The 13,670-nt window shown below is 38.5% G+C and overlaps 1 protein-coding gene across 1 annotated transcript in view; it reads right to left on the bottom strand.

Moving 5' to 3' along the window:
• RAB2A (RAB2A, member RAS oncogene family) overlaps window positions 1-13,670 on the bottom strand; it is a 90,388-nt gene that overhangs the window by 52,711 nt on the left and 24,007 nt on the right. Inside the window, exon 2 of the mRNA XM_037058606.1 lies at window positions 3,484-3,555. Within this exon, the coding sequence (XP_036914501.1) occupies window positions 3,484-3,555 (72 nt within the window). The remainder of the gene's footprint in view (window positions 1-3,483; window positions 3,556-13,670) is intronic.

Here is a 13,670-nt window from a genome sequence, read left to right as displayed (position 1 = left end):
AGTAAGATCACAGGAAGAGAAAAAGGAAAGGCACTAAGTGGCTTGGATGTCTGTGGGGATGTACTCACTTGTCTGTGCAAGGTCAACCCTATAAAACATATTTCTAGCCAGGCAATCAATATTTAAAAGCCACTGCTTCAATGTTTTGCAAACTTTAGTGTTCATACAAGTCACTTGGAACTCCTGTTCAAATGCAGAATCCAACTCAGTAGATTCTTCAAAAAGTTTTTTATTAATTTTTAGAGAGAGAGGAGAAGGGAAAAGGGGAAGGAGGGAAAGAAAGCTATTTATTGATGTAGTGTTTCACTTATGTATGCACTCACTGGTTGACTCTCGTGGTGAGCTCTGGACTAGGGATTGAACCTGCAACCTTGGCATACTGGGACAATATTCCAACCAACTAAGCTACTGGGCCAAGGCCACAGTAGATTCTTTAACAAGCTCCCACATGATACTGATGCTGCTGGTCCAGTGCAACAGCCCTTAAATAGCCTTTGAGCAGCAAAGCTCTAGTCTGGACCATCAATCTAATTATATCCAGGAAGCTATTTATTTACAAACTGCTTCTTTGATTCATATCATAACAATTTTCACTGAGACAGTAGTCAAAGGGTAAGGAATATCTCACAGTATTTCCTTACTTTATGGTCTTTTATTTCCTCTTTTCTATCATTTAATACTTCTTAGTCATAACCCAACCTCAACTTTTCACCTTTCTCTATTCATCAGGCAAAGACAAGCAAGCAGCAGAATCAAGACACTGCCTTATGTCTATCTTAGCAAACATTCTAAAGTTCTTTTAAAAATATGTGCTTATGACCTGTTAAATTATTTTTATGTCAGAAAAATATTCTGTAATGGGTGTCATAAGGTATAGCAGTCAGGGTCGAACTAGAAAAACAGAAACCATACCTAAGTACTGTATTGAAAAGAGAGAATGAATGCAGGGTGCTTACTACAGCAAAGGAAGAGCTGAGAAGCCCAATGAGATGATAAAGCAACTCAGAGACTGGCAACTTCAGGAAGCTGCTACCATCCCAGGCTGGGAAGACAAAGACAGAAAATCAGGGTTTCCAGAGCTTAGAAGCCAGGCCATCAGCAGGGTTGGTGGGAATGGACTGGGCTAGAGCCACGGAGGATATACAGCTAACCCACGCAGAGGGAGAAGAGCCTTGGCTTCTCTTTTAGCCTTCCATATCTGGTGCCTCCTGTCAGCAAACCCAGAGGGGAGTCAGATGGCACAGTTACACCAGTTAGTTTTCCAAACTACTTTTGGTCTATTCCCTTATCTCTTCTTCACAAGTATAGCCCGTGCCAATTTCTGACAGCAGGCTCAGGCTCATCATCCCCATCAAGTGTGTCATAACAATCCAGAAATTTAAATAAAAGCTTCAAGGAAAAGGAAGGCACTTTTGTTTAGTATTCTAGACTAAAAGCAACTGTTTGGCTAGTTGCCTCAGGACTGAGCCATGCCTAATGGCTACTAAGGTTCAGACTTATTGAAGAAAGAGCAGATTATACACAGAAATGACTTCGCCAAAGACAAACTATGTCATGAGGACCAGAAACAGGAATACTGTTTTACCTACCATTATTATATATACTTAAAACTACCAAAATAAAAATGGAAAAAAATGGACAATTGCTACTACTAAGGAAAGATTTCAGTATGTCCACAAAGTACATGTGGGCTGGTTGAAAACTATTAATTGATCTAGTAATTTAATTCATAAATTCTATCTTTGATTTGGTATTTTAAAAATACACAAGAGTTCTAGCTGGTATGGCTCAGTGGCTTGAGCACACCTGCCTGCAAACTGAAAGGCTGCCGGTTCGATTCCCTGTCATAGCACATGCCTGGGTTGTGGGCCATGGCCCCAGTTGGGGGGATGCCAGAGGTAACCTACTGATGTTTCTCTCACACACCAATGTTTCTCCCCTCTTTCTCACTCCCTTCCCCTCTCTCTAAAAATAAATGAATAAAATCTTTAAAAATCCCCTCATTGTTACTGTTATCATGTTAATTGTTGACTCTTGATTATCCTGTATCCACTGAAGTAAAAGAGATTATGTGTCTATCATTTAAAAAAAAATACACAAGACATGAGAATCAACTTGCTTGCAATGGTGAATTAATATATAGAGAGAATAAGCAGTCACAGCCTGAAAAGATACATCAAACTATCAGCTGTAAAGTCTAACCAGATTACCAAATACTTAATTTTTTATAGTTGACTAATTTCAACTTGTTAATGGGCTACAGCCATAGAACAATAATCTAGCTTGATTTTTTTAAAGATTTTATTTATTTTTCTTTAGAGGGGAAGGGAAGGAGAGGAGAGAAATATCAATGTATGGTTGCCTCTCACGAGTCCCCTGCTGGGAACTGGCCTTGCAACCCAGGCATGTGCCCTGACTGGGAATTGAACCGCGATCGTGTGGTTCGCAGGCCCACACTCAATCCACTGAGCTACACCAGCCAGGGCGATAGCTTGATTTTTTTAAAATCCTTATCTGAGGATATGTTTTTTAATTGACTTCAGAGGCAGAAAGGAGGGAGGGAGGGAGAGAGGGAAAGTGAGGGAAACACTGATGTGAGAGACAGTAATCAATTGCCTCCTGTACTCACCATGGCCATGAATGGGGATGGAACCTGCAATCTACCTATGTGCCCCCATCAGGGACTGAATGTGCAACCTGTTGGTGTATGGGACAATGCTCAAACCTATGGAGCCACCAGTCAGGTCTCTGGCTAGATTCTTTAGCTTTCGGGGTATAAATACAGTTTTTTAAAACAAATACCCTGAAACAGTGCGCTTATTCAGGTTTTTAGATTTTCACATTTTAATTTTATACTTTTGCACATTAATGAGTAATATCACTAATAATAGATAGTATTTGTTGACAACTCCTTATCAGCAACTGCCTCATTGATTCTTCACAACTCAGGAAACTAAAAAATGCTTGGTGGTAGTTTTTCTCGATAAGTAATTACAGGTAAGCTTAGAGCACTTCCATGTTGCCGGGTACTGTTCCAATGCTTCACATTTGTTAACTCCTTTACTGCTCACAGTAACTTTTGTGAGATTGCTACTACTATTATTCTCATTTTACAAATAAAGAAATTGGAGTGGTGAAGTGGCTTGCCCAGATAATTAATGGCAGAGCCTTAATTTGAACTCTGGCAAGTGGTCCAGAGTCTTTGCTTTTACCCTTGTGCTACACTGTCTCTCATTTGTTTCATTCATTAAATGTAATAAAAATATTAATGTCTTGCTGCTCTCCAATCACTTTTATAAAGTTCACAGTATTTTACTATACTTATATTTTTAAAAAGTGATGGAGACCGACCTCTGCACAGCAATAAATCGAGTTTCACTGATTTTTCTGACTCATTTACTAATAGACTGGACCCCTCTAGGCACATTCCATTTCCACTACCCCAAACTTTTGATTGCTTATAATCTCTTTTATAAAACTTACCAATAGTGAGGTCATGCACTGGCTGAAACCTCTTGTCTGTAAACTGTAGCAGTAAGCATGATTTACCAACACCTGAAAGTTAAAAAAAAAATTAAGATACAAAACTCAGAGAAATTAAGAAACACTTTATAAAAGCACATGGAAAACAGGAAGCCAGGGTTTCTGATCATCTGTGAACAACCTACAGCGATTTCTCAGTGCTCTAATTTCTTGAGAAATTAGGACTAATAATTTGGATGGAAGGTGTTGATCAAACTAAAACACCCATTTCTCATCCTTTTTTATTCATTCAACATTTCAACTTAAAAGATAAAATTGGCAGTATTCCTTCAAGATAAGTGAGATCCTCCCAGTAGCCTCCACGACAGTACTTATAAAGTGTTCACACACATTTCCTTTTGGTGGAGTAGTGGAAAATATTTAAAAACAATTTCCTCTCTTTGTAGTTTATCTTCTTTTCTAAAAATAAACAAACAAATAAGCTGGCAGTGTTTGGATCCACTTTTCTGTAAAAAGCTGTTTGCTCTATTCTGACTCATACATCTCAGGATCAATTCTAATCTGAATTGCATTCCTTCACTCTACCACCAAATTTCACCTCATTAAGTTTATGAATAACACTTCCGCCAAGATGGAGGCATAGGTGGAAACACTGTGCCTTCTCCCACAACCAAGTTTGGATACAACAAAAGTTTTGGAGAACTAAGACACACCCAGAGACCAGAAAACCGAATTATACTGAAGTCCGACAGCTACGAACCGTTCAACGGGGACGGTAAGAGAGGCAGAGCCAGCAGCGGAGCAGGGTCGGGAAGGACAGACCTAGGAGCGCAGGCAGCCCGGACCTAGTCGGGGTGCGGGGCAGACTGACCAAGGTCGCACATTCGCGCGCAGTGAGACGGACCACGCAGGCCCCAGGGGGCGAACCCAGTGGTGGAGGGCTGACAGCGGTGGCACACTCGCGTGCAGTGGAGCGGGGCGCGTGGCCCTGGTGACGGTGGTGGCTGCAGTGCTGGTGGGGGTCGCGGAGGCGGGCGCTGGAGGGAAGCCATTGTCCCTCTTTGACCCCGCCCCCACATACAACGTCACAACCCAGCGACTGAGTTGCCCTGCTCTGGTGAAAACCTAGGGCTCCATTCCTGCTACTTAACAGGCACGAACAGCCCAAAAGATGGTGCAAGAACTCAAAGTCCCAGAGCCAATAACTCTAAGCGACCAACAGATTGCCAGCCTCTCAGAAGCCCAATTTAAAACACTATTTATTAGGATGCTCACAGAATTGGTAGAGTACAGTCACAAATTAGAGGAACTTAGTCACAAATTAGAGGAACATATGAAGGCTAAACTAATTGAAATGAAGGGAGATACACAGGAAACCAATAGTGATGGAAAGGAAAATGGGACTCAAATCAAGGGAGTGGACCAGAAGGAAGAACGAATCATCCAACCAGAAAATAGTAAAGAAACAAGAATTCAAAAAAATGAGGAGAGGCTTAGGAACCTCCAGGACATCTTTAAACGTTCCAACATCCGGATTATAGGGGTACCAGAAGGGGGAAAGAAACAGCCACGAGTGGAAAATGTATTTGAACAAATAATAAAGGAGATCTTCCCCAGTCTGGCAAAGGAAATAGACTTCCAGGAAATCCAGGAAGCTCAGATAGGGGGGAGGGCGAGAATAGTGGGGGAAATATAGAATCTAAAGAAGTTGAGACATGTGGTTATAAACTAAGGGGGGAGAAGGGTGGGGGAGAAGGGTGGGGGAGGGAGTGTGTGGGTGGAGGGGAATGAAGGGGGGAATAGAACAACTGTAATGGTATAATCAATAAACTATATTTTAAAAAAAAGTTTATGAATAACTTCCACATTCCCAAATCAGAGGCCTATTTTCTATATTTGTCCTACTTGCCCTCTTATGAGAATTGTATATTAAACATCAACAGCACCTCCCTATTCATTTTCAGACCCTTATCTTCACACTAGACCAAGTCTGCTTACTGGACAGCACCCTGCACTTCTAGAAAATAGTAAAGGCAGTGATCATTCAATTCAATTCAATAATTCATTCATTCATTCATTCGCTCACTCACTCAAGTCTTTATTGAATGTTAACCACGCACTGCACTGATTTTAAGAAACAAGTATATGGAAAGCTGTTATGTTTCCTTTCTCACAGTCTAATACAGGTAGAGAAATTAAACAAGCTGAATGCTCAAATCATCTACAAGAACTATAATTTGGAATAATTACAATAACCTCCATTTGAAAGAAGAAAATAGTGTTACTAAGATGAGTAACAGAAGAGACTTAATTTAGACTGACAGGCTGGAGAAGTGACAGTTTAAGCTGTTCAAGGACTTCTGAATTACAAACTCATGAGAAGGACAATGAATATCTTGTCACTGGCTGTCTTATGGGAAAGATAAGACACTTAATTTTGCTGAAGATCGGCCCTTGTGTCAAATGTTATACGGATTGTCAAAATTCTTGATAACAAATTTTAAAAAGTCCTATATATAGATAGTTCTGTTTCAGGGAACATTTTATATGTTCAAAGTTTTTTGAATGTTTTAAAATTTTAGTTAAATGAAAATAAACTGGAATTTCAAAACATTTGACCTTAGTTTTCTTCTGTTCCTTTCATCCATTATTTTTTTTTAATATTATAAAGTCTAACTCATGTTAGAAGATTTCTAACTCCTTAGAACAGCTTTTCAGGTCTAGGATAGAAAGGAATGTATTTTTAAAGTGTGAAAGTACATAACAGGTGCATAACTAAGATATAAATCTTCAGTTTTAAAAAAATAGATTATATTATTTAAGAGCAGTTTAAATTCATAGCCAAAACCCAGCAAAAAGACAGCAGCGAGTTCCCATACTTTCCCTGCCCGGTATTAAGCACTGCACCTCTTCCACTATCAACATCCCGCACCAGGGCAGTAAAAATTGTTTTGTTACAACCAATGAACCTACGCAGACACATCATCATCACTCCAAGTCCTTAGTTTACATCAGGGTTTTGACAAATGTATAGTGTATCCACCATTACAGCACACTCACACTGTCCTAAAAATCCCCTCCGCTCCATCTATCAGTCCCTGCCTCACCCCTTACTCCTGGCAAACCATGAGTCTTTTTACCATCTCCACAGTTCTGCCTTTTCCAGAATGTCATATAGCTGGAACCACACAGTGTGTGGCCTTTTCAATCTGGCTTCTTTCACTTAGTAATATGTATTTAAGATTCCTCTGTGTCTTTTCTTCACTTCTATTTTTAACACCCCAAATTTTCAAACATGGCATAAAAATATAATTAGAAATCACAGATTTTATTGCTAAACAGCCTCAAGAATCATCCAACAGCCATTTAAGTGACACAAAAGCCTGAAAGCCCTTTCTTACCTCACAAGAAAGCTGTCGTGCTCTAGTAATACCGACACCACTTCTTCTGATCAAGTGCTGATTAAACAGAAAATGCTTATCTCCTTTGGTTCTTCACTTTCAAGAACCCACATTCTTTCTTCATGTAATCAAAGTATCTTCAAATGCAGAGAATATATCCAAGTGCCATTGTAATGTTCCCCAAGTCTCCTTGATTTTATTGCAGGCCATTTATTAGAGTCAGTTATATTTACAGACAGCTTTTATTCAGTATTTCTTGACTTCTATTTTAATTATGGAGAAACCTCTTTCCAAATACTTTTGGGGTGTCTGACTCATAATCACCAATGCTTTTCCAAATCACCAAACTGAATTACTATATTTTTCAGATTATAAGATGCACCCTCCAATTTGGGGGGAAGGGGTGCGTCTTACAGTCCGAATGTAGCTTGCCTGGCTTGTGGGGGGGGGGCAGTGGCACAGGGTCACAGGTTATTAGATATTTTACCACATTTTTTGCTGCAAGAATTTTTTCCCTATTTTCCTCCTTAAAACTTAGGTGTGTCTTATAGTCCTAAAAACACAGTAGCTAGTCTTCTCTCAGTCCTCATCTTATCTGATCCAAAAATAGGATCTACTTGTGCCACAAATCATAATTTATCTGCTTACAAACTCCTTGAAAATAATCTCTTTTGGCTTTATCAGGCTGTAACTATCTCCTTGGTTTCTTAATTCTGTGACAGTTGGTCCTCTTCATTTGTGAAAGCCCTAAATACTGGGGGTTTTCCCCACCATCCAATCTTTGACTACTTTTTCACCTGAGAGAACTCTAAACCTTCAACTCAATCCTACAAATTAGTCAGTGATTATCTAATCCATCTCTCCAGCCACCATTTTAACTTCACTCTCATTATTTCCAACTGCCTACTCAACATGTCCACTTTAATTTCTTCAGGCCTGAAACTCAAAATTCCAAAACCCAAACCCTTCCTTTTCATTCACCTGCCACCATCCTCCCAACTAACTACTCAGAACAAACTCAGCCTCTCCTTCATACTTTCTTATCTCTGGAATTGCCTTCCCACGGATCACACCAACAAGAAACTCAAAATCACCTTTAATTCCTCATTTTCCTTTAAAATCAACTATATCATAATGCTTTACAGGCTCTCCCACCAGAATGTGACCCCCAACAGAATATGAGCTCCGTTAACATGGAGACCATACTCAAGAATGTATCTCTAGCACATAATGGATACACAAGTGTCATAAAGCCTCTTTCTAGCCTCCTTTCTATTTTACTACAAAACTGTCTTAGCTGTCAAGTAAAAAAAAAAAAGAGGAGAAAAAAGCATTTGAGATTTTGCTTCTTGGCCACTGTCATCAGTTTTCTAAAGGGCCAATCCTTATTTTATGACTGAGCATACTAATTTGAAACTTAAAGACAATTTTTACTGTATTTTAAGATCTAAGAGCACTCGTGATTGTAATTACTGTATTAATTTTTCAAATGCTCTATTATATATATTACTAGTAAAACAATTAAATAAGCCATATCTTTGAATATTCAAGTTAAATGCAAGCTTAATTCAACAGATTTAAGAACATCAATGCAGCTCACATAGCTAAGCCCACAAAACTGATGCACAGACCTTCTGAGAACCTCTATTGCATAACTGGTCAGATATGCAGAAAGGAGACCTTTACCCAAAGCACCAAGGCAAAAACCAATTTTTATTCATTTTCAATGTAACCACATGTATCTCCAATGCTTGCCAAATGTCAGTCTTTCTAGAAATATGCATCTACTATGTTCTAAGTCTTAGCAACTGGAATATATCAGTAAACATATTAAAGACAAAGGCTCTGCCCTCGTGAAGAAGAAAGGGACAAGGAACAAATCTTTAAAAAATGTGTGTGCATATTTATGCGTATGTGTATATTTAGAGAGAGACAGAGAGAGAGAGACAAGGAGGTAATTGTACGTTAGTTGTAAGATGTTAAGTGTAATGGTCCAGAGAAAACACAGCAGAGTAAAAGTGTGGGATCTGGACAATGGGGGGAGGGGAAAGGATGTGGTATTTAAAGGAGGTACTCTCTCACTGACAAGAGGAGATTTGGGTAACGACTGAAGGAGGCGAGGAAACAGGCAGATGGATTACTAAGAGAATAGCACTGTAGGCTCAAGAGAGGAAATGCTACAAGGTAGTAAGTGCTGGAGAAACTGCAGTAAGGCCAATTATGTCTATGGGAAGAGACATATCGATAATAGCAGATACCGTAGGACTTAAGTTTATGTGTAATAAAATAGGAGATACATTCGCTGAAGGGTTTTGAGCAGAGGAGTGATATAATTTGACTTAAATCCTAGCATTACTCTGGTTGCTACAATGACAATAACATAAAAAGTAGATGAGAGAGGAAGCAAAAAGAATGACTGGTTAAGAGGCTTTCTCAATCAAGCAAGAAATGGTGGCTTAGATCAGGACAGTCACAATGGAAGTGGTTCAAAGTTACTGAGTTCTGTATACATTTCTGAAGCAGAGCCAAGAGAATTTGTTGATAGTGTCGATGCGAATTTTGAGAGAAGTAGGTAAGTATGGCTCCAATATTTTTTACCCGATCAAATGGACAAATCAATGAATTGGGGTAACTGTAGGTAGAGAAGGAAAGTTCCTTAGTTCCAGTTCAGTTATTTTGAGTTGAGGTGCTTACTGGACATACAAGTGGTAAAGCTGAATAGGATATTGGATGTGAGTCTAGACTTCAAGAAAGATGTTCAGGCTGGAGACGTAGTCGTTAGCATAAGATGGTATTTAAAACCATCTGAAGAGAGTAACAAGCAAAAAAAAAAAAAGACATGTTTGTTTCATAAAAGCCCATGTTTTATACTTGCAGAATTAAACAGAAACAGAACAAACAAAAAAGTGGCCTTCCAAATCCATTTCTTACCACTGGAACCTGCAAGGCCTCCACACATCCTCCACTCACTGCCACTGGCACATCCCTGATCCTTCTATGTAAGTAGCTGGCACTCTCCCTTTTTTTTTTTTAATACTTTATTTATTTTTAGAGAGAGGGGAAGGGAAGGAGAAACAGGGAGAGAAACACCAATGTGTGGCTGCCTCTCATGCTTCCCCTACTGGGGACCTGGCCTGCAACCAGGAATGTGCCCTGACTGGGAATCAAACCAGTGAACCTTTGCTTCACAGGCCCATGCTCAATCCACTGAGCTACACCAGCCAGGGCTAAATCCCTTTCTATACATTAGAAGTTTTTGATGCTTACCAAAATGTCCCCAAATCAGCATCAAGATGCTGAATGAATTATTATCATTGTATAACAGTGGTTAAAGCACTAGTTGGGTAATCTTGAACAAACCACTGGCCTCTGTTTCCTTTGCTGTACAAACATTTTAGTTTGATGTACTATAACTTCTTTATGTTAGCTTTTGTTGCCTTTGCTTTTTGCGTCAGCTCCCCCAAAAATCAACACCAAGACCAATGTCAAGGAATTTACTGCCAATGTTTTCTTCTAGGGAGTTGTATGATTTCAGGTCTTACATTCAAGACTAATTCATTTTCAGTTCATTTTTGCATATGGTGTAAGATAGTGGTCCAGTTTCATTCTTTTGCATGTGGCTGTCCAGTTTTCCCAACACTATTTATAGAAGAGATGTTCTTTTCCTAATGTATAATCTTAGCTTCTTTTTCATGAATTAATAGACCATATGGCCATGGGTTTATTTCTATGCTCTCTACTCTGTTTCATTTATCTATGTGTCTATTTGTATTCTAATACCATACTGTTTGGATCACCATAGTCTTCTAATATAGTTTAAACACAGGGTGTATGATCCTCCAGCTTTGTTCTTCTTTATTAAGATTGCTTTGGCTATTCAACCACTTTAATTAATACAAATTTTTATTACACTTAATAATGCTGCTGTTAAGAGTTTATACCATTAAGTCACCTTAACCTCTTCCTTTACTCAGGGCCAAGTCATTGTCCTCAGTAGGACACAGTGTTGTGGCGAAAACCGAGTACCTAAATACCACAGCAATGCCAAATGATTACATGAAATACTCATTAAAAGTGTGACTCACCTAAAGCCCTACCCCAGAGATTCTGATTGAGTGTGTCTTTGGCTGAAGAACCCAATTAATAAGTCCCTCAGTGAGTTTTAGGTAATTATAGGTCCTTCTCCACAAGAAACACTAGCATAAGTGCTAGGTATTCTACTGCCTTTTATTTTCCTCATCTCTAACTTCCACCAATTTCAAGACAATTTTTAAAATTAATGATGGCTCTATTTTTAAAATCACAAGATAAAGAGCTTTAATTGAAAATATAAAGTGTCAACTCTAATTGAACAATAAAAAATAATTTTAAATAAATAAATAAATAAAATACGAACAAGCAAAGGTTAGAAAAGAAGGGCCAATTCCTAACCACTTAAAAAAGTTTGGTCCAACTATCATCCTGAAATGGCTGCATACTGTCATCTACTACAGTCCTAAAAAAAAGGTAAATAAAATAAAAAGAAAAAACTAACAAGTTCCATAAATGAACAACTAAAAGTAATCCACTGAAGAACTATATATTTTAAAGTCATACCAAAGAACCTACATACCACACCAAGATGTAGTGAGTTAGTTCAAATATTAGTAACTTATTTTGCAAACACAGAAAACCTTTTTCTTCTCTGCGTTAACATTCCAAATTAAAAAGCATGTAAAACATGAAAAACAATAAAGTCTTCTCTTTTTAAATAAAGAATTAATAAATTCAACAAGCTTTACAGTTCTTGACAACAGTGTTCAAATCCACCTGTGTTATTTTATAACCTACGACCATGGACAAATTGTAGAAACTGAGGTCCATTTCCGTATCTGTAAAATAGGAAAAAGAAAACAGCATTCCTACCTACTTCAAATAAATACCAGGCTCGGATTCAAAAGTTTTAGTAAAAATGTTAAGTTGAGGATTCTTCAGGATAAAATACAGCTGTGGAGCAAAATCTCCAACCGAACCCATCTGACCTTGAGTACAAATATTTAAATATGTATTTTGTAAAACAGATTGAAGAAAATATTCACTACTTAAAATGGTCTTTTAACTAAAATGACTTCAGAGTTGTTTTTATGCTGTTAGTTTTCCCCACACTGTCCCCCCTACATCGAAGACAGTGATCCTCCCTACCACTTCTCTTAGCTACTGAGCTGGCAGCCCACCCTTGTGGGGCGAAGAGTGGCCCAAATCCTAAGTGCTAGAACCTGTGAATGTGACCTTATATGAAAAAAGTATCTTTGCTGATGTAATTTAGGATTTCAGGACTGGAGCCTCAATCCAACACCACCTGTCCTTAAAAGAGAAGGCAGAAAGAGACAGAGCGAGATACACAGGTCACTTGAAGACAAAGGCAGAACGACTGGAGTGAAGCTGCCGCAAGCCAGGGAACTCCTGGAGCCCCGGGACACTAACAAAATCAAGTAAGGCTTTTCCATGGAGCCTTCAAAGGGAGGACACCCCTCCCGATTTATAGGTTTTGTACTTCTGACTTCCGGAACTGTGCAGAGAACAGGTTTTTGTTGTTTTTAAGCCCTAAAACAAGTTAATGGTAATTTGTTACAAAGCCCAGGAAACAAATACACTTATCTATGATAAGCCAGCTCTCATTCCTCCTTTTTCTTAAGACTTTTAAAAGTTAGTTTCCCAGTCTTGCTGACTCTGTCTACAATTCCTAATGTAATCAGTAAAGTAACTCAAACCCTACACATATTAACAGTGAGTGATAAAGGAAAAGGAAACAGAATACAGGGCATTTGAGAAATCTGCCACTAAAGACTAACAGGAAAGGGAAGAGATAGTCACTTAAAAAATATTAGGTACTTACTGTATGCCAGGCACTAAGCTCAGTAATAAAGAAATAAAACATAGTTCCCAAAAGGATGTAAGCTTCAAGAAGGTAAGACATCTTTTCTCTGACACTAAAATAATACAAACCATGCATGCTAACAAGGCTTAAAGAGTTGCTAAAGAATCAGTAAGATGAAAAGGAAGCAGGAAGATGTGGAGAACTGCCCATGACGGTTTTCATCCTTTCTGTGATGAAAACCATCTAATATTTCTGTATTGTTGTTTCACAGTATTAAAGTACTAAATAAAGCATGTATTCTGGGGAGAGACCAAAGCCATGAAAATCAGTAAGGGAGATAATCTCAACTGCAAGTTTCTGATTTTCAGTATTTCTTACACACTGAACCACTGCACATATTTATGTAGCCTATTTTGTGTTCTTTTTCCAATACTCCGTGACTTTTTGTCCACTTAGCTAACAGCTACTTATATTTACAATGTAACTCAAATGCCATAACCTCTAGGAAGCTTTTACAATACACATCTACCTTCATAAAGTGAGTTAGGTGGTATTCTGGTTTTTAAATAAGGAAACTTTTTGCTGTGTGTGTGTATAACATAATTAATATAGTCATGTGGTTTCAGAGATAAAAACATTCTCTGCTGTAAATATTGGAGGAAGGAAAGAAGACTGATGATCTGAGATCATCCTACCACAGTGGGTATGTCATGATCTCTAGGAAATCAAAGTTAGACCCGGGCTCCGAACAACAGAAAAGACGTCAGGCCTCACTGGAAGGTAAAATTCATTTAAAAAACCGACTTAGGAAGAGCTCTGGCCACTATTTAATTAGCCACTATTTGCTGCACAGCTATGGAAATACAACAGTGAGTGGAGAAGCCTAACCTGAGCAGTTGACTCCTCACATCATGCATTCTTTAGAAAAC

This window comes from Sturnira hondurensis, unplaced genomic scaffold, assembly GCF_014824575.4.
Source record: "Sturnira hondurensis isolate 20B ecotype Veracruz unplaced genomic scaffold, ASM1482457v3 Scaffold0010128, whole genome shotgun sequence".
In the NCBI taxonomy this organism is placed as follows: domain Eukaryota; kingdom Metazoa; phylum Chordata; class Mammalia; order Chiroptera; family Phyllostomidae; genus Sturnira; species Sturnira hondurensis.
Note: the sequence above shows the minus strand (reverse complement) of the source record. Positions and strands in the feature narration are given on the sequence as shown.